Below are 21,602 nucleotides of genomic sequence, written 5' to 3'. Positions count from 1 at the left end.
ATGTTCATCCAGTGGCCACGACATCAAAGCTGTCACTGGGTAAAAATGCAATGATTTTTCTTGGGAACAGCACACAATCTTGGGGCTTTTAACTGGATATATGGTCTGAGCAGTATTTTTTAACCATTTCTTGTAGTACAGAGACTCCAGTGTATTCCTGGAGCCCTTGGAATAGAATTAGCCTTAGTTTTCCCATTGTGCTTCCTTTCCCGTGGAAAATCCCATGATGGCTGAACTGTCCCTAAAGGAGCTGGATATAGCACCTCAGGGCATGTGTAGACAAAACGGGGGCCTTAAATTTAAGTGGTGGGTTTTTAAAACACTGCTTCAATTTAGGGTGAAGTAAACCCCCGTGCCATGTACACCTGTGTCTTACCTGCCTCTCTGGCAGCAGGAAGGGGAGGGCAAGCTGTTGGCGGGTGGAGCGGTCGCTGGGCTGCAGGAGGAGGTGGGGGAGAGGGTTGGCGCTTCCTTCTGCAGCAGCGGCGGCTCCCCCTCAGGCAGCACCCACCCACAAACACCTGGCTCAGGTGATCCCGGGGGGCACTGCAGCTGTGGAGGGAAGGACCAGGTCCCCATGAAGCTCATGCAAGCAGGCAGGCTCCAGGGGGGAAAAAAAGAAAAAGATCAGGCTTGCCGCTTTTTTTGTTTTCCTTCGGTGGAGCCTGCCTTCCCGGGCTGCTGCCAGGCTGCCTGGACATGCTGTCTGCACAGTCCCTTAGCCACATGGAGCCTGGTGCCTTGCTCTGCAGCTGTACGGCAGCAAACTAAAACTCCTCAGAGGTGCTTTAGTTTGCTGTTCCCCAATTCATTTAAGGTGCATTATGCTGCTGAAAGTGCTACACCAGCTGGAATTAATGTGCAATACGCTGCTGACACATGCAAACACCAACACCATTAAAGAGGTGCAAAAGCATTTAACCCACTTTAAAGTGTCATGCACACATGCCCCTCATTTCGCCTACACGTGTTATCAGAGACAGGCAGACCAGGTAGAGTTATCTGGGTGTTAGCAGAGAAATAGTTTCAACATGGGTTAGAAGAAAGTATGTAAGGAAGCCTCAACTTTACTGTAGTAAAAGAGAAGAAACCACTATATAAGTAAATCACTATGGCCCCATACATACAGATACCATAGCTGTTGGTGGGGACAAAACAGTGGACCCTCAGTATCAAATGCACAGGCCTGTACTACTTCATTCAGAGAATTCCATTTGCTGTAACAGTAGGGTATTCTTGGCCTCCCAGGACAAATGCTAGAAGAAGACACAATTGCATGTATTTAGTTAGTGTATTGTATATAAATTTAAGAAGGTGGGTAAAGAAAGCCACAGTAGCCAGGCAACTTCCCCTCACCCAAATGCCCTTAGAAAAGCCAAAGATCCTAATAATCAGTGGAACCTTAATTGCAATAATTAATGATTGACAAACCACTGTAGGCAAAAAGAGCAAACACTGCCCTGAATCTCCTGCCCAGGCTCAAACAGAACTTTTCCTGATATTTGGAGAAATCTTGAAAAGTTTTGCTATGGGGATCTACCCTGCAATGGCACAGGAAGTACTGGATGGGCCCTACCTGGGACTTTTTAGCCTCTGAAACCTGTGAATTTATCACCAACATGCACACGGACACATACAGAGTTTCCCCAGCCATTTAACTTTCCTGGTAACCTTGGGTTCCAGCTGGGACTTAAAAGTACTGGCCACTTCTGGTCTGGCAGCCGGCTGTGCTGGGGACCAGCAGCTGACACCCCGCAGCCCAGCACTGGGCCACAGCCTGGGGACTGAAAACCCCTGCTCTAGAGACTTGGAAGTTCTCCTACCACTAAAAAGTCCCTGTTTCTAACTGTGCTGTAGACAGAGGGCTGCAGTACTTACTTTACACAGTAAATGATTTTGTAGCATTTCTTATTACCAGTAATTTTACAGCGTCTCAGTTTACTGCATACATAATGGGCAGATGTGTGTTGTCATTAAACTGCTTTTAGCAAATGTTGCCATAAAGGTACTGGCAGATAATAAAATGGAAATGTTAGCCCTATGTTTAACATCAGCGTAACTGACAGCAGGTACACTGTTATTGCAAGCAGTATGTAGCAATGCAGGTAACAAACCTCGGTTGCCCTGAAATTAATCAACAAGCTTTGAGCAAGCAAAAATAGGAATGGACTCAGATTGCAGGCCTGGGGAGAAGAACTGGAACTGGATTTCTATGTCCACCTGGAATGGATGTTAGGTGCACCCCTCAGGGAGAAGAAGAAAGAGGTGGAACAGGATTTCTGTGTCCACTTGGAATGGCATCTGAGTATGCTTACGCCAGTCCTTACCAGCAGATGTCACAGGTCCAGCTACATATCAGTGCCTCTAATTCAGTCTCAAATGTATGTTGGCCTCCTAAGCCTTCAGACTTCCATCTTTTATGCACACTATTTTTTATGTATTAGAGAAGGAATACCCAATCAATATAATTGACCAAGGAAGTATTGTCTAGGCTAAGATTAAGAACTGCATCCCCCATCCTCATTTTCATCTGCTGGCTACGTTTTGGTCCTGTGCCTCTTAGTCTGATCTTTATAGGGTGGAGCAGAATAGAAGGCAAAGAGTTTTTTGGATGCCAACGGGAATGGGTTGTTGCATCACCCTGATTTGATGGCATTTTCACTGCAGCCAGGGAACTGGTCAAATCTGAATACAATGCGCATTCCCTACTCCTGTCTGCTTAACGCTGGGTTTTGTTGTTTGAAAAGCCTGCAGGCTAAGTGATGGTGCTTTCTCATCAGAGCACAGAAACACCTCGTTCTCCGTAAGCCAAATCTCCAGAACACCCTCATTACACCCTGCTAACAGAAGGACTGTGCTCACCTAGTGTTGCGGCTGATGTCAAACTCTTCAACAAATTAGAAAACAAATGACAAAGCAGATGCTAACTACTCAAAACACAACAAAACAAGCTGTAGCATATCTGCACGGGCCCATCCTCCACCACCTCCTCTTCCCCTTATTGGTGTTTCTAAACAGCCCAACAACTTACCACACACCAGCCCACCTACCCACAGGCTTTTATTTCCCTTAGTGCTTTTCTCTTCCTCAGCTCTTTCAGCTATTTGGGACCAAGAGTGAAAAGTCATTTCACATGGACAATAACAAAATATGCTATCCTTTTTCATTCTAGAGAGGTCTGTGTCAGCTTTCAGGATCTAGTCAGGTGTCAAGCAGCACAACAGGTTCCACACATTTTCCTAGTACTGGTGAAGGAAAGACCTCTCAGGATCTTACCTGCTGTGAAATAAAGCAAACTAAAAAGGGCAAATATGCTTAGGATTGAGTACTGTAATACAGGAAAGCCACACAGACATGGTGCTCCTATGTTCACTCAAGCAGGGTTCTAATTACAGGGGAGCTGAGAGCTCCCCGATAAGAGATGCAAACTCCCCCATAAGAAATGAGAGCCCCCCAGCCCACCCCACAGCTCAGGTGGTGGCAACAGCTTCTTCTAGCTGCCACCTCTCCCCCCCCTCCCAAAAAAAAAAGTTGGAATGTATTTTGAACCCTGCACTCAGGCATAGGGATATCAAAAAGACCAGCTGTTACCCTACAGGAAAACCTCATAATGCTGTATCTACATCAAGACCTTGAGACCCCCGAGCAAGGTTTCAAGTTATGCCATACACAGCAACCAGCTTTGAATTCCTACAGAAATTCCCACTCCACTTCCATGTGCCTGCCCTTCCTCTCACAGTGGCCTGAAAACCCAAACGATCTTTTGACTTTACTAAATCCTGGTCTTAGCTGTAGGTATTCTAAACAGATCTGATCGGGGTGGAGCAGAGGTCTGGAGGACAAAAAGATCATTACCATATGCCTACTATACAACTCCATGCGGTCTTGTTCTGATGAAGGATTCTAGGACCCTTTTCCTCTCCTGCTCTCCCTCTCCTTCCTTTCCATTTTTGTATATGTTCACCCTGTCTAAATGTAATCTTTGAAGATGATTCCTTGATTCAGGCATGCTGAACAGTGGGTTTGTAGCAATGATTCCTGGCTCTCAGTAATTTAATGCTGAGGATACAACCAACACCTTCATGGAAGACAGAACTTTCTATTTTAGCCCTTTCTTACTCTTAGAAGCTACAAAGCTGCTTTTACAAGAGATCACAAAAAAATCCTGCTAGTCAAGGAGGATACTTGGGAGTACTTTGAACCATCAGGGGGGCCCCCAGTTCCTTTGCATGGTCAGGCCAAGATATGACTATTACTCAGTACAAGTCTCTCTTTTAGGAGAGGTCCTTGCAAAATACCCATGTTTCTTGGTTTTCTTTAAACCTTGTGTATTTATGTCATACTCGTTATAGGGTTTTATGAGCTGCATGGCACTGTCAAACATCATCCTGTCTCTCCAGCATAGAAGGGCAGATGCCACTACTACTTGGTTCATACTTCCTCACAACAAATGCTTAATAATACAGTATCAAGAGCAATGCTATTAACCCAGTAAACCAACTGAAGGCATTTTTGTGTGCCAGCTAATGTCCAGTGCCAAACAAATACCAATGGTATAGGCCTGGTACTGTGCTTCCCAACAGTGTCACTGACAGATACTCTAGCTGATGATGTACATTCAGCCCTCTTCTGTGGGGACAGACTTTAATTACACGATCACAGACTATTTGTTCCAAAGACCCCTGTTTCTTTCAGTGAATGGACAGTTATTCAATATTTTAAATTAATTTCCACACATTCAGTGTGTGGATCCAGAGCTTATTTAACACTTGGTGTCAAGCCCTATGCTCACACAGAGACACCAGCTCTGATTTTTCATGAGTTTGGCTAGGGCTTGGTGTGAAAAGCTTCCACCACTCTGCAAATTCCAGCCCTGCTGATGGAAAAACAGTTTTGAGTGGCTACCTGCCCCACTTCCCCACCCCATGCATGGACTTCTATTCTTCAGCAGTCCCTCAGAGTTAATAAGGATGACTGTCTTCCATGATTGTCTTATCTGTGGGTCCTAAGATAACTGATGAAGCCAATCTGGGATCAACAGACCGTTGTAACTCAAGACACGTATTTCTGTGCAAGTTGGATAGCTCTGGATTCTTGATTCAGTCCGCAACACACTGTTTCTGCAGCTCTCACTTTTTCATTGCCTGTTCCAATAGTAAGGTTTCAAACTCCTGAGATCCTTACAGCAGACTCTTTCTTCATTTGGGACAGTCCTGGGTAATAGTCTCCCATGAGTTGATGTCAATGTTACATTTTTTCAAGTTGGCCTTGAGGACATCCTTGAAGCACTTTCTCTGCTCTCCCCTTGAGAATACACCATGACTGAGCTGGGAGAATAAAACTTGCTTTGGGAATCTGGAGTAAGACATCCAGATGATGTGGCTGGCCCAGTGAAGTTGATGTTGGATGGTCATCGCCTCAATGCTTGTGGTGTTTGCTTCTGAGAGGATGCTAACGTTGGTCCATTTGTCTTCCCACTGGATTTGAAGGATCTTCCAAAGGCAGCATTGATGGTATTTCTCTAGCAACTTAAGGTATCTTCTATATGTTGTCCATGTCTCAGCTCCATACAGTAAGGTAGGAACCATGACCTTGGTTTTAAATCTGATGTTGTGATATTTGAAAACCTGCTTCCTCAGGTGATGTTGGATTTCTTTGTCATTGTCAGCCTGATGTGAGAGATAGCTCCCAAGGTATGGGAAATACTCAGTGTTTTCCAGAGTCTCACTGTGAATCTGAATTACTGGACCTGGGGACTGCTCATTAAGACTTGTTGATGGAGGACCTTAGTCTTCTGGGTATTAAACATCAGTCCCATTTTCTTGTATGCTTCAGCAAAGACATTGACAATTGCCTGAAGGTCTACTTCCAAGTGAGCACACACTACAGCATCATCAGCATACTGAAGCTCAATGACTGAGGTTGGGGTGGTCTTATTTTCGACTTGGAGTTGGCTGAGATTAAACAGCTTACCATCCATTTGGAAGCTTAGCTGCACTCTGACTGAAAGCTTGTTGGTTGTCAAATGTAGCATCATGGTAAGGAATATTGAGAAGAGTGTTGGAGTGATGACACAGTCTTGCTTTCCCATTTTAACTTTTGTGAGGTCAAAGAAGGCTGTGTACAGAGGTTTATGCTGTTCAAAGCATTTTTCCTGCAGCTGGTGAGCTGTGAAGATCATGTCAGTTGTTCTTCTTGATGCCCTAAACCCATAATATGATTCTGGGAAGAGCTCTTCAGCTAGTGAAAGGAGACAGTTCAGGAGGGTTTTTGGAATGATCTTTCCTGTGGTGGACAGTAAGATAATTCCTCTGTAATTTCCACAGTTGGATTTGTCTCCTTTCTTGAAGAAAGTCATGATTGTGGTGTCCCAAAGGTCATCTGTGATTTCCTCATCATTCAAAATCCTTAAGATGAGGGTGTGGAGCTGTGACGTAAGCTCCTTTCCCCCCTGCTTCAAGATTTTAGCAGGCATTCCATCTGCTTCAGATGCCTTGTTGTTCTTCTTCTGATGGCCTTCTTCACGCCATCAAAGGTTGGAGGGAGTCTGAAATCATCTCTGACTGGGTGTTGTGGGGTGGAGTTGAGAACACGCTTGCCAACAACAGATTCTTGATTGAGAAGGTCTTCAAAATGCTCATTCCAGTGGGCATTGACAGTTCCCTTTCCTTAATCAGGTTGCTTCTATTCCTTAGGCCTCAAGGGGATGGTCCCTGAGTACTTGGACCATAGATGGCTTTGGTGTTACTGAGAAAACTGTGCATATTGTGGAGCTCAGTAAAGTGTTGAATCTCCTTTGCCTTGTCTTCCCACCATCTGTTCTTCATATTGTGGGTCCTCCTTTGTATCTCTGCCTTGGCTTGTTGGATATTCAGGTTCTTTTGCTTGGAGTTCATGTCATTATGCCAAGCACAACAGGCCTTTTGCTTGCGGTAGATCAACTCTTGGATCTCCCTGCTGTTCTCATTAAATCAGTCTTGATAGTTCCTGGTAGAGAATCCAAATATCTCTCCACAGGTGCTGATGACGGTGGACTTAAAGACACCCCAAGTGCTCCTGACAGTCTCCCGTTGTTGTTGATTGTGATTTGCTAGTTTATCATTGAGATACTCTCTTGTTGATGGAAAAGGTCTCACTTGCTTGGATCTTTGAGTATCTCAATGTTAATCTTCCATTGGTATTGATTCTGCTGCAGCCACCATTTGGGAGCTAGTGTGAGTAACATAACTGAGCAGATGAGTCATCAGTCCAGCAATTGTCATCTCCTAGCACAGCTACTGTGATGCAGACATCCTTATGATTCTAGGCACAAACAATGACATAGTCGATCAGAGGCCAATTAGATCATCACCATGATGCCTTGTGCCTGTTTTTTGGCAGAACAAGGTATTTGTGATGGTAAGTCCATCTTCTGTGCAATTGGTCAAGAGGAGGATGCCATTGGAGTTCACCTGACCTACTCCTTCCTAGTTCCATTCCAGAGGTTCAAGTCCTTTCTGACCCTGGCACTGAAACTGCTGAGAAGAATAAAACTGTCTCCCTCCAGAACATCAGAAAGGACTTGGTCAAGTTTGGCATAGAATTTATCCTTAGTTTAATTGGCAGTGCCAAGAGTTGGGGCATACACACTGATGACAGTGTCATACTGGTTCCCTACCAGTTTAAGAAGAGCAGAGTCATGAAGTGCTTATTAATTCTGATAGGGAACTTACTGAGTTATTTTATGAATTTATTCTTGATGGCAAAACCAACTCCATGAAGCTGGCGTTCTCCTTTCCATTCACCCTTTCAGAGAAGGTATCGCTGCTTCCATGTTCTTTGAGCTGCCCATCTGCTGCTTACTGGGTTTCACTCAGTGCAGCAACAGCAATGTTGTGTCACCTGAGTTCTTGAGCCACGATTGTAGTGCACTGCTCTGGGTGTTCACTAGCAGGATTGTCCATGAGGATCCTTATATTTCAGGTCCTGAAACTGATTGTGTGTCTTCATTGATTTTGACCACAATAAAAGCCATCCTACTGGACATGGTTATCCAGTCAGGAAGAAGATAGACAAGCTATGTTTAGGGCACATTTTCGAGCCCCTTCCCCATGTGGGGTGAGCAGAGTAAATCCTAAAGCGGGCTGCTCAGTCTCAGTTACCGTTGCCAAATTGCACTCCTGCCTCATCCAAGTGCTAGATAACCTTCTTGTAACTACCATCTTCATGCCAGTTCATGAATAGGAGCTTCTAGACCTCATAATCTTACTCCTGTCATCACCAGCTGATCACCAAAGGGCTTGAAAAATGTACTAGAAAAACTGTTTTCATGGAAGATGCCTGTGCATGATTTCTTTTATAATGGAGAAGCTGCTTCACATCAGCTTCCATACAGTTGTTGAAAGAATGGGACCTTAATCCAATGGCAAGGAGGCCTAGGCAACTGGAGAGTGCATTCTCTTGCAGCCTTTGTCCACCTTCAAAGCTGTTGAGATTCTAACGTCTTCTTCCACCTGCTCTGCCACTGAGGACTTTATAGACCCATGGCTGGGGGCTGGGCAGGCTTATTATAGTGGTGACCTGTACTTGCCATGGACAGCACTGTCAAAGGATATATGTGGTTTTTCTGGAGGGACAGCATTGCCAACTGCTGTCCCAACCACATTCTGGTAGTCCTGCTGCTGCTTGGTCCACAACTGTTTATTTGTCAGAGTTACCTCTACTTATTTTGTAGCTAACCTTCCCTGAAGGCCATTCCTCTATCTGCTACCTGTGGATGCACTGGGTAGCAGTACTACTATCCCACCAGCAAGGACTAGGGGAGCCAAGTAGATGAGGGAATGAGATCTTTTGTAACAGAGGCCAAAATCACCAGTTGTCTCACACACAAACACACACAGACACTGGGGACAGGCAGGAAGAATTAAAAAATCAAAAGCTAGACCAAACATATAAAACAGTCTTTAAAAAACAATCATGAATCTTGGGCCACACAGTTGAAATTTTGAGATGTTTTATCCTTTAGGATTAGAAAGGGCCCAGCAACACGTTAATTATAGGTGGCGCTACCAACTTCAAATGTATTAAATGTCTATTTCTGCTCCAAGTCCTTTCAACTTACTTGGCTCAGTAACGTACCCCTGGGGTGAGAGCCACAGGCTAATTCCTACATTATTATCCCCTCTCATTTGCTATAAAGGTGTTATAAATGTAGGTGCTGTATTCTGTTTCAAAGAAATGTCTCGATAGCTATCTTTTACCCTACGTGTCTACCTTACATGCCTCCTGTGGTATCTGCTGGCTACCCAATCTTCTATTATTTATCCTCACAACATCCTGCGGGATAACAGAAGTAGTATTAGCTATATTTTATAGGTTGCAGAAAGAGATTTATCCACGGTCACAAATTCTGCCATTCATAGAGCAGGAACAGAACCTGCTTCTCCCACTGCCTATACTAGCTTTCATATTACTAGGCCACCCCTCCTCTTCTTTAACAGCTGCTGAATTTATAAAGGTTCAGATACACTTCAGGAAGCTGAGATATTTACAACAACTCCTTCATTTCAGAGGTCTCTTAAATCATGCATGATTTACAGGGCTACCACAGTAGTTTGGGCAGGGCTAGGACTACTGTGGATGCAGCTCTTCTTGATTTCTCAGTGTTTCTCATGGAAAACTGGAAGCTCAAAGGTTTAAGAGATTAAACACATAGATTGTGCTAAACAAAGAGAAACATACTTTCAAAAGTGGGTCAATTCAAGTCATCCGAAAGGCTCAGATTGGTTCTCACATATCCAAACTGCTTTGTCTCTACCCTGTTTGAAGGTCAAGCCCTGCAGTCCTCTGTCTTTACTCATTGAGTCTAGTGGCCAACAGCATTTCAGGAATTGGTCCTCATGCAGGAGTCTCCTATTTTGATCTAATTTCTCACCAGCACACTGCCTGTGGAAACAGTGTACTTTATCATGAGGATCAATCCAGGCTATCTATCAGCATTTATATCATACTCTTCACTGAAGCAGCTGAGCACAACTGTATCTTGCCCTGGCCCAGGGATATACTAGCAATGATCACATCTTTGCCATCTTTCACTCCACCTATTCTTTATGTTCCAACTGCTCTCTCAGGAGTTGCCTTCTTTACCTTTAGTAGGCTATACCTTTAGTGGGGCAGTACTTTCAACCCCTCTATCACTGGAGGGTTGATTAGATGTTGTTACACTCTCCCCCTCTCCTCAGGACTAAAGACCAACTAAAGTAAGTCAGACAGTTCTTCCCAAGTGCATATTTTAAATCTCTGCCATCCATTGCCAGTAGCTGGTACAAGCTATTTATCTAAAACATAGCCCTGCCCCTTCTATACTCTGACTTCACTGTCCCGCCTGCCCTCTTCACTCCAGCTGCTCCCTACTTACTGTGCGGTGAGGGGAGATTGGCAGCATTACCTCCCTGTACACAGACTGCTTCATTCACAGGACACCTGACACCAAGATTTACAGCCACCTCTAGATGTCAGATTATAAAGGTAGAGTTGTGTATGAGCCAGTAACTATACCTGTTTGTTACAGAGATAAAAATGAGTCTCTCAGTCATCAGTGTATGATGAGGCTACAATGTAAATGTCATTTCAAATAAGACATGGAGTCATTGTGCCATGGTTCAATCAGCAGGACTCTGTTGTGTGAGCACTTCTTTTCCATTTAAGAATCCATGGACATTTGCTCCCCAATGGCTGCACCTTGGGTTGAGAAGCAATATTCAGTTGAAACAGTCACATTGTGCCTGATATGGGACAGAAACCAAGGATGCCTCCATGGTTTTCAGTTTGTACCATTACTGGGTTCCAAGGCTCAGAACCCCCGAGTCTCCTGTCTCTCTAAACATGTCCCTGAACATAGGCTCACTAAAATATTTGTGAATCTCAAAGAGCCTCTAGGAGGTATCCAGTCAATTTAGGACTTAATGTTCCCATGCACTGCACCTGTACTAGTTGATTTATCTTCTCAGCCTACTCTAATAGCAGGCCAAGTTTTCACAGGCTTTTTTCATTACACGTTTTACCAGGGTCTGGATTCTAGCTCCTGATGCACAAAATATATGTGTGGCAATCTCGGACATCCTGTGTCTTTTCTCATCATGTTAGCTACTGCTATCATAACCCCTTCTACCAAAGGAGCAAGGCCTAAGAGCAAGGAGAAAGTTGCGGTCATCACCTACTGCAACAATTTGGGGAAGGAATGCATTTAATGCTGTGGTGCTTCTCTGAACAATACCATCCATATGGCAGCACACACTGGTAAGCAGGTGAGTCGAGAGGATTTTCAGGTACATGCTTAGCTCTGAAGAGTTATCTAGCCCAGTATAATCTATGAGGGAAAGCATATGGATACCTACTGCACTAATTTTTTATGGGCTGTTCTAGCCCAGTTGCCCCTCACTTCCTAGGACCAAAGATAACTTTGAGATATCTGTCCCTTCTAAGATACTCGCATGGCACTGGGAGCAACAGCAGTAGCTGCCTAGAGCAGCAAACCTTGTAGTGCTGACTATGGAAAGTTTTACTAATAAGAATATATCTTGCTCTTCTAAAGCATAAAAATCCCATCTGCCCTGCAAGGTGAACCCTGCTGACTAACAGTTACTTTGAGGAGGAGGAGATCTCCTTCTCTCTTGCAGAGCAGGTGAAGTTCCAGGGCTCTGTTGCACTTTATACACCATACTTAATTCACCTTCACACTCTCCTTTGTAGGTGGCTTAGTATGATCTCCAGTGACAAGACAGAAACAGAGGCACAATGTGGAGGAGGCACTTGGCCAAGGTCATGCAGGACATCCTGTGGCAGAGCTAAGGGCAGAATTCAAGAGTTCTGAGTCCCAGCCATGTGCTCTGACACCTGACTATCCTACAAAGTGTGGGGCAGGGGGAAGAGGGAAAGCAAATGGTTTGAAAGCCTCAGGATTCTGCCAACAAACCCCACTGGTCTCTTAGTAAGTGCATTCCAGCCAGATTCCTGTCCTAACAGCCAAGTGTTACTGAGAAACTAGTCTCAATAAAAGGAAACAATACAAAAGGGAAGTTCCATTTTCTTTGCTAAGTGGGCCTAGTGCCACTTTTATTTTTTACACTCAGATGGTCCATTCTGAGCCTGGCTCTGGCACAATGCAGGGCAAAAACAATTAATGTAACCGTCTGGGATTTGAAAAGAGTATAGATCAAGTGTCTTACATTCGCTAAGCTCCTTCTCATTTGGCACAGAATGAATGCATCTTGGCTGCTTCCACCAGCAATAATTGTGCTTCATATATCCTCAATCAGATGCCTTTAAATGACCAGTCAGAACTAGTGGCAATGAAAATAAGGTGCAGTGACATTCACTGTACTTGAGAAATCTCCTACCATCTTCTACAGATTTGTTTTGGCAAAGGTGAGCTCAGAGGCACCTTGTCCCTTGTACTACTCTACTGGCTCTCTTTTCCCAGAAACTCAGCTCTCAGAATGAGACAGGGAAGGGGTAAAATATATGCTCCCCCTGAGTGTGCTAAAGTGAGAAGAATCAGCTTGACTCCAGCCTGCATTTGGGACTGCTACCAGTAAACTGCCTAGAGCTCATCACACACAGCTGCATTTCCCACTGCAACAGCCTAAAAACAGGACTTACAGAAGGAGAAACCCTGGAACTGAGGAAGAGAGATACCAGAAGGGAGGAGAGATCCACCAGATCCAGAAAGGTCATCAGCTGAGACAGAGAGAAGATTAGCTGGGGAAACCCATCCTAGAAGAAGTAAGGTTCCCTGGTATTCAGTGTAGGAATAGGGAAGGGGGTGGATTTTCCCCTGAATTCAGAGATGCCAAGACCTGTAGAATGTGGGAGAAGCCAGAGACCTCAGAGAACCACCAGAGTGAAGAGGAGATTCCCTGGGCTTCAAGAACAGCAGCAGAATAACGCTATGGACTGCACAAAAGTAGCAGCTCCTCCATAACCTCAGCTCAGTCAGCACAATGCAAAGCAGACTTGACTTACCTCGCTCACATGTTCTACCCCAGTAACCGGTGCCAGTGCAGTCACAGATGAAGCGGTTCCAACCGTCCTTGCAAACAGCATTGTTCTTGCATGGGTAACTGTCGCACTGCTTGGTGCTGAGGCGGGAACAGGAGGACTTGACCCCTGCAGCATTCTGTGCCTCTGCCAGTTGCCGGATGTTCTTGCTCCGTCCATCAATGAACAGGTCCCGGATGCAGCCTACGTAGCCATAGTTCAGCATGGCTGTCCATAGCTCTGTGGGAAGGATGAGGCCTGCCCGATTCTCAGGCAGGCCGCCCAAGTACATGTCCCCTTCCAGATCTAAGATTTCACTCTCCCCACTGGCAGTGAATGGAGTGCGCCGGCTGTTCACTGATATAGTACCTGGTGAAGGAAAAAAATGAAATATTAGCCAAAAGGATCACTTTACAGCTCAGGGCTGGGTCAGTTTCTACAGTATTTGCATACATGATGAATTCAGTCCAAAAAAATTAAAAATCCCCAGGAGAAACATATCCCTGTTTGTCCTTATTTCCCTTTCCCAACCTTTGTAAGTTCCTCAGGATACAGACTGCAGGTTCACAGACGTTTGTACAACACCCAGCACTACTGCATCACAATCGGGATAGTATAAATTTTAAATACAACTCTTAGTTCATGTCCTGTCTCCTAGGAAAGGAAGTTATTTCTGATATTAAAAAAAAAAAAATTAAAAAAAAATCAGAAGCTTTGTGTTGGTTAATGGGTTTCACTTCTTAGGACATGGAATCACAAAAAAATAAAATAAACAAATAATGGAGTTAAAGGCACCAGAAATGTTCAGGAGCAAAACAAGCAATAGTACCAATATCATGTCACCTTTATATAGCATGCTTCACCACTCATCTCAAAATATTTCACAAAGAAAGGTAAGCAACTTCATCCTCCCTTTTACAGATGCACAAACTGAGGTCCAGAAAGTAAAGCTGAACTCCTGAGAAGCTGAATTCTTATCATTAAGAGTGTAGTAGATCTGTTGCAATAAACTGTAGATGCTCCCAGGAAAATAATGGTCCCCTGTGCTGGATACTGTGTGTGTATATATAACCAGAGACAATATCTGTCATGAAAAGCTTGAAGTCTGAACACTCAAAGAATGGAAGGGGGAAACAGAGGCACAAGAAAGCTTTGTGACTACCCCTGGTCTATGACAGAGGAGGGAGAAGAACCCAGGTCTCTCATGTCCTGCTACTGTGCACCTATCACTAGACCACTCTGCTCTTTGTTCTGTCCTTTCTGTAACAGGGACATCTGCTCAATAGACACTGGGCAAAGAATCAGCAACTTTCTCCCACCTAGCTATAAATCATCACATTTGATTGTCCTGTCATTATGATACTCTGTGTCCCTGGAGAGGACTGCCTATGCCTCAAGATTAATTCCAGATCACTGCATTCTTTTATCTTATGCCCCTAGAATGGGGTGGGGGAGTTCAGTTAATAGAGTTTGCTCTATTCAGTGGATCTATGAGAAAGCGCAGTCACGTACATACGCTTTTCCTTTCCTTAAGCTGTAATATGCTTCTTGCACAAAGAACAGCACATATGGCACACAAGCAGAGTATTTCATGTGTGTGATGTTCTGTATAACTACAGGATAATGTCAGAGGCAGCAGAGTGTTTGAGGCAATAGTGGCATTACAAATTAAAAGCTCAAAGAGAACGAGAACCATTTGATGAGCCATTTTGTGCAAGAAAGCTACAGCACCGCAGACATTTTTCCCTTTAAATGGCGAGCAGAGAGAAGACGTGATACAATACAGGTCTGTGCACAAAGGCAGCCCATCGCAGAGCTGTGAGATGACAGTCATTCTCCATTCTGCTCTGCTGGAATCTCACGTCAGGTTATGGGGAACATACTCCCATAAAGATGGAGGCACTCTAGAGAAAGACAACAGAGATAAGCAGGGGTCTGTAGGGGGCAACTTCTGGGGAAAGAGGAAATGACCTGATTTTAACTTCTATAATCTGGCCAGTCAGACACTTAGAAGAGACAATCAGAATCTGCAAAAATCAAAAGGGGGAAACCCAGCGGGAGGAGAGGAAATACTAGGAGTTGGGGTGAGGGCAGGGGTCTTGGAGTGCAAAACCACAAGGGATGGGATGAAATCAGGAGAGGAGTTATCAAGGCTGGCCATCAAGCCAAACTTCCTGACAGTGAGGTGTGTTATGCTGTGGAAGTCTCCACATGGAAGTGCTAGAAGCCCCATCACATGGACGCAAACTGTCCAGGGCACTCCCAGGGATAATGCTGCACTGGCCCCAGGAAGAAGTGACTGGAGAAGTTGGTGGGTCTTTTCTATTTCTGACATCGTTATTCTACAAAGACAGAACAAATTCATTCTGAGACTCAGAAGCACCAGACTCCTGTGTCTTCTCATCCCTCAGGGGTCTCACCCCACAGGGCACCAGGGAAACAGACTGGGAGGGGCTAAGAAGTCAATGATCAGTATAACAGCACACTGATGCAGCTGGACAGTGAGCCTGCCAGTAAGGCCTTCAGTATCAGCAGGGGTGAGATAATGTGTTTCATGGACCACAACTGGCTGAGAATATTCCCTTGTATAATAATGTTCAATATTCCCCAGCTAGAAACAGTGACAGGTTTCATGGATGCTAGTAGTAGGAGATTGCCTTGGGGACATAAAGGTTATGGGATACAGGAGCAGATGTGAGAGATCCAAGTATAAGATATCAGTGCATGGAGAATATACATAGCTTTTGTTGCATTGGCATCCGCAACAAAGCCAAAGGGGTTGAGCCATGCCAGAGGATATTCGGGCAGGATGACTGTCCTGTTTCCTCAGGAACCACTCTCCCACTTTTAGTACCTGCTAGATCGGAGAAGTTGAACTTTTACAGGATATTCTGCTCAGCTCAGCAGAGCCCAGAGCTGTAGATTGCTTGAGAGAACTGGAAGACAGGACTGGGTAGGTTTGGAATGAGAAACAGAAGCCCTTGATCACCGGCTCAGTTACAAAACTCTATGGCCTACGTGAAATGAATCTGTTGTTCTTAAACACCAATCCACAGCACAAAGGGACTGGAAATAGCTGGTTTCCTTGCTTGGCAATCTACAGAAAAAAGTCAAAAACAGGAAAACTGCACAAACCAAACTCTCTTCCCATCCCTTTGGTCTCAGTATTTCGTACTTACTAATGTGATGTGGGGTAGCTCTCAATGCTGGTGCCCCCCTTATTTGAAGAGACAAAGGACATCAGTCACTAGGACTGTCAATCCAGCACTTTTCACCAGCACAAAATGCAAGTTTTCTTTTTTAAAAAAGAACAAATCTGTTCACTCTTGTTCAACAGAGCACATTTAATTTGAAGTCTGTTGTCTCTGATCAGGTTTCAGGCAATCAATAAACCTTCCTGCTGTGCAACAAACAGGTTATTCCTGCATCCTGCCTCCATGAGAAGATAGACTCCTCCCAGGGGTAACGTTGTCAATCACAGTCATCATTATTCATTGAAATGTGTTCCCTCTTTGGTTAGGCTTTTAGAAGCCATTTCAGTTACAGCTTTGGCTTCACTTCTTTTCCTTCTGACTCTGGAATTCCATGTCAGGGTTACCAACCCAAAACACTTTTTTTTACTGATAATATGCAAACTTTTCAATCATAATAATTTTTTTTTTACTGGTAGATGTTTTTTACTGAGATATGCTTTATATAATGTAAATGTAAGCCTTCTGCCAGGCCCTGAATAAGGTGTGGGTTCAAACTAAAGTGAAAAAGTTCAGTTGTCAGTAAAAAGTTTGCAGATTATCAGTGAAAAATGTCCTTGGTTTGGCAGCCCTGCTTTACTGCAACAATGGTTTTACACCATACTGCATCCACTCCAGGGGTCCCCTACTCTCCTCCAGGCCCCAATACGCACAAATGCACCTTGTACCATGCTGCTCCTGCAACCTACCCTCCAGCCTTATACCTGCCAGCCCTTCTCCTCTCATCCCAGCATGGGCCCCCAAAGAAGGACCACTGTCTGTCTATCTGCCCCATAGCAGCATTACTGTAGATGGGAAGCAGCAGCAGCAGCACATGGGTTAGGGTCTGGGAGGTAGTCAGAAAGCCCTGAAAACAGCTGCCTTCAGGGTACTGTGAGAGACATCAGGCAGTACTGCTGTTCTCTTTCTGTGCTTCAATGATGCCTTCAGCTACTTTTCCAGCCAAAGAGCTTCAGTCAGCTCCATGTTTTTATGGAGTTGATTTTGTGAAGCTGTTTTTGTTTTTGCACAGATGATGCAATTTTTTTTTTACAAAAGTTATGGATAGGTGCTTTTAGCCTAGTTATTTATGGGATGCCCATAAATTTATGCACATTTGGTAACCCTGATCCCTATGCAAGGATCATATATTCTCCATATGATCAAGCAAAATAGTAAGCAGCAATGAATGCTATTAACAGAGTTCCCCCTTGTAAGTTAATTAAATTCTAGCAAATCTACAGAAATTAAAAGTTTGTTCATTTATTTATATCTTCACTTAGAAAACAATTCTATCAATAGGTTGACTGCTAACACTATAAAATCACATACACTGAAACCTAGAAGGCTCCTATATCTAATGCAAAGACTTCCTCAAAGAATCATGTAAACAACCATCAGTTTGGTCAAAGGTTGGCATTGTAAAGATCCTTAACAGTCAGGACTTTTGAAAACCAAGGGGAAGCACATTTCAATGCTGAATTTCCTTTACTGAGAAAACCTTGTTTGAAGTCCCAAGAAATACATATCTAGGACTTTTATATTAACCTAGTGGAGGTCACAGCTCAAATCCCAAGCCTCATTGAACAGGGAAACAAATTCCCTCTTTAGCAACATAAAACAAGACATCCACTGCTTGATGGTCCATGACTTTTCACCTATTCACAAAAATCAAATCAAAGATATGATAATTTCATTTCCAGATATTACATCACAGCACACTAATAAGTGTGATAGCTTGACTTATAATGTCAGAAACAAACAAAATACCTCTGCAGCCTAGATATATTGTTTTGGGATTATTACTAATAACATGGAAAACTAGATTCAACTCTAAAATTAAGAAGCATCAAGGAAATTTGAAGACTTATGCTCATCACATAGAGGATGAGGACTCACTATTTAGAAAGACATACCTCTACCAGGGGTAGAATGCTTCATTCTTACCCATCTACCCTTAAGCACTCTTCTGTCCTCAATTTCCATTAGTCTATGCCACAAAGGAAGCAAGACACCCAGCCACTTAAGGAATTTTCAGGGAAGCAGAAAAAGCCTGTTTAATGTTGCCTATAGTTGAGCCAGTGCATATGACTCCTGATCTGGACTATTGTCTGATACTTCACCTTTATACCCTGACTTGATTACTCTAACTCCTGAATTTGCCTCCTCCTTGATACTTCAGCCTTGACAGCAGGAGTTAGATGGACACGGGCAAAGACTTCAAGTATTTTCATACCAACAAACATTTTGGAAAACAGCAAGCCAAGTGAGGAGTAAAGAGCAACCATCTGAAGAAAAAGATAAAGATTGGCCAAGATGATAGGTCAACACCTCTTATTTCCTTTTCTCCGCAACTTCTTATTAATTTGAAAGTTTCTACCTATTAGTTGTGCTATCTAGTCTCACTTAGTTCAGGTCATTAGCCTACATGTATTAGAGGGTATTAAGCCACATCTAGAAGTTCTTACTTGGTTTTTACTAAGTGTTTCTTCAGGCAGCTCTCCCAGGAAAGTCAACAGGAGTTTGTTGAAATAAGGACAAAGTAATAAAGTTTATTAAGATGACCTCAGGATCTGTCCCAAACACATATAGCCACTATGATGATATAGATAATTACTGTTATAAGTACAAATTACACAGGTGTGACGGGCTAGCTGGTAGTGACTTAGCCCAGGGGTTTTGAAAGGGTAAAAGATGATTGGAGGGCTTGGGATTCCCTTTCCTCACCAATCAGGCCCCAGAGACTCACCCTCCATGTCCCCTGATTGGCCCCTTGGGTCACCTGGAGGGCACTGGCGGCTGACTCAGGATTGACCAGCAAGGGACCACAAGGAAGGAGTCTCAAAGAGCTGGCAAACAGCTGGGCAGGCGGGGTGGGAGCAGTTTCCCCAGAAGAGCCTGAAAGAGCAGGACCTGCAGGCAGCAGTTGGACCCTCAGGAGCACGGCATGCAGCCGGCAGGAGAGGCTCCCCACTGGGCTCCAGGGTCCCCTACGAGAAGCTGCAGCCGGCAGGAGAGGCTGCCCTCTGCTCCAGCAAGGATCTGAGCAGCGACCTGAGAGGTTCCCAGCTCTGCTTCCAGCTCCTCCAATAAGAGGCCAGGAAACTTGACGCAAGGCAGGGGCTTCTGGAAGGTCAAAAGCACTAGCAGCTTGGCATAATACTAGCACTAGTGGCTGTGTGGTAGAGTTTCTACCTCCCACATAGGAGATCTTTGTTCAAGTCCCAGCTGGGGTGAGTGAGGTAACAGAAAAATCCTCGTTGCAATCAAAAGGGGTCATTGTGTTTTCCCGCTTTCTACCCCTCCAGGTACCTAGGCCCTATATTCCTTTTTATTTGACATTTTGTATTTTGTACCTTTTATATTTCACCAACTAGTATTTTTTGTTCTGCTGTTTGTATTTTATATTTTGGTTAACCCTGTCTTTTGTCAACTGGATGAATATGTCTATGATTGTAAGTGTCTAACCTTTGTTGAATCCTACCCCCTCAGGGCATTGTAGTCTCTCCTATACCCCCTGGTTTATTCTGGTTATCTTCCCAGTACTGTCCTCTCATTAAAAGGTATTTGGTTAAGTCCCCATTGGTGGTCTGGCTCTACTCTATGCGGGAGGAGAGTCCCTACACCTCCCACAGTGCTTGTGCACCTGCTTTGATCCCTTCAGTCCCTTCTCTTGGAGTACCACCTGGGTTACACAGGTTAAAGAGAAAGATGCTGATGAACTAGTTCTGTCCTCTCTGTTGGATTATTCCACAGCTCACACTAAACATCTCATTCATACCTGGCTCTTCAAAAATGTTTTTATTCTCTTGGGTAAAATATATACAATAACACTGAGTTCTGGCAAGAAAGTGTTTCTCTTCTAGCAGGCCCAAAGAAATCTTAAAAACCCAGAAGTTTACACCCTATACCATCAGAAGCCAAAAAAGTGAACCTATTTCAGATTACTTTATCCTCCTACCTGATCTACCATCTCGCTGGATATCCACATGGTACCATTCTCCATCATTAGCTTTCTTCTGGGTGGCCTTCACCTTGATAGTGCCGGAGCCCATATCAAGCAGCAAGTAGAGGTTCCCATCTAAGAGCTCCACTGCAAAGAAGTCTACTTTGGTATTCTTCTGGCTCCTGGCATCCTTCCTCTCCTGGGGCTTGCCGTGGGTAAAAAGGATTAGTCCATTAGGCTCAGTGGTACGAAAGTCAAAGGAGATGGAGCCCATTCGCTTGGTGTTCCACTTGGGCAGGCTGATATACGCCTCAGGGGTCTCGAAACTGATGGGATCCAAAGTGGCCACATTCTCACATGTGAACTTCACCTCCCCGTAGATCTTCATCTTGGTGTCACCAATTCTTGCCAAGCGAGACAGTTCCAGACGAATGTCATTATTCTTATAAACAACCTGTCAGACACACGGAAAAACACCATACATCAATCCTGTGTACAATAAAAACACCCCCAAGACCCTTCCAGACCTGAGAAAGAAATACCCAAAAAAGACTCTGAGGAATGTGTGAGACCACTGGAGAATCCTACATAGTGACATAGGGGAGGATAGAGCTAGACTGCTGCCTGAAGCTGACAGCAATTGGTGCTTTATAAATACCATAGATCAGGCAGGCAGGCAGGTGGCAGTGAACATTTTGGGGAGTTTGGGGAGTACACTTGACCCTACCAACAGACCCTCTCCCCCAGCATGGTCTGCCACCAAATATCTTGTACTGTAGATGCTCCATTTGTACAGACCTTATATAAAATACACAAGACAGTGTAGCCCCAATGTGAGTCTACGCAATCCACTGCAGTTTCTGTTAGCCCCATAAATTCCTTTAAACAGTGAATATTAGTTCTAGCATTTCATTTACAAGTTATTGTAGGTTATAGCCTGGATCTAAAAAAAGTGTATTTCTCTTACAAAGAAAACGTACACCGCAAAACAGTTACAACCCTGTACAATTTTTTGTCCTGATGCTCCAGAGGCTGCCATTCCACCAAGAGGGTCTTTTGGAGTTAAATGAACAAGAGGACCCTATTTCCCAGACCACACAGACATAATCAAAGTAAATACTCTCCCACGAAAGTCGATGGCAGTTTGTTGAAATAAGGACAAAGTAATAAAGTTTATTAAGTTGATCTCAGGATCTGTCCCAAACAGAAATAGCGACTATGATGATGTAGACAATTACTGCTATAAGTACAAATTACACAGGGCCAATTATCTTGACCAATCTTTATCCTAGAAAGGGGTCAAGAAACAGGAAAAACATATTGGCTTATGGTGTCAGTAAGGTCTGGAAAATCTACAACAAATATAAAAGGAAGAAAACAGAATGGGGTGGCTTGGAAAAATCCAAAAT

The 21,602-nt window shown here is 44.1% G+C and overlaps 1 protein-coding gene across 3 annotated transcripts in view; it reads right to left on the bottom strand.

Moving 5' to 3' along the window:
- NRXN3 (neurexin 3) overlaps positions 1–21,602 on the bottom strand; it is a 1,344,032-nt gene that overhangs the window by 941,933 nt on the left and 380,497 nt on the right. For all 3 annotated transcript variants that reach the window (XM_090033813.1, XM_090033814.1, XM_090033810.1), the window contains 2 exons: positions 20,209–20,647; positions 13,003–13,386 (listed from right to left, as the gene is read on the bottom strand). In XM_090033813.1, the coding sequence (XP_089889939.1) occupies positions 13,003–13,386; positions 20,209–20,647 (823 nt within the window). The remainder of the gene's footprint in view (positions 1–13,002; positions 13,387–20,208; positions 20,648–21,602) is intronic.

Source organism: Crocodylus siamensis, chromosome 2, assembly GCF_052110815.1.
Source record: "Crocodylus siamensis isolate JL-2025a chromosome 2, ASM5211081v1, whole genome shotgun sequence".
NCBI lineage: Eukaryota > Metazoa > Chordata > Crocodylia > Crocodylidae > Crocodylus > Crocodylus siamensis.
This window is presented reverse-complemented; position numbering and strand designations above follow the sequence as displayed.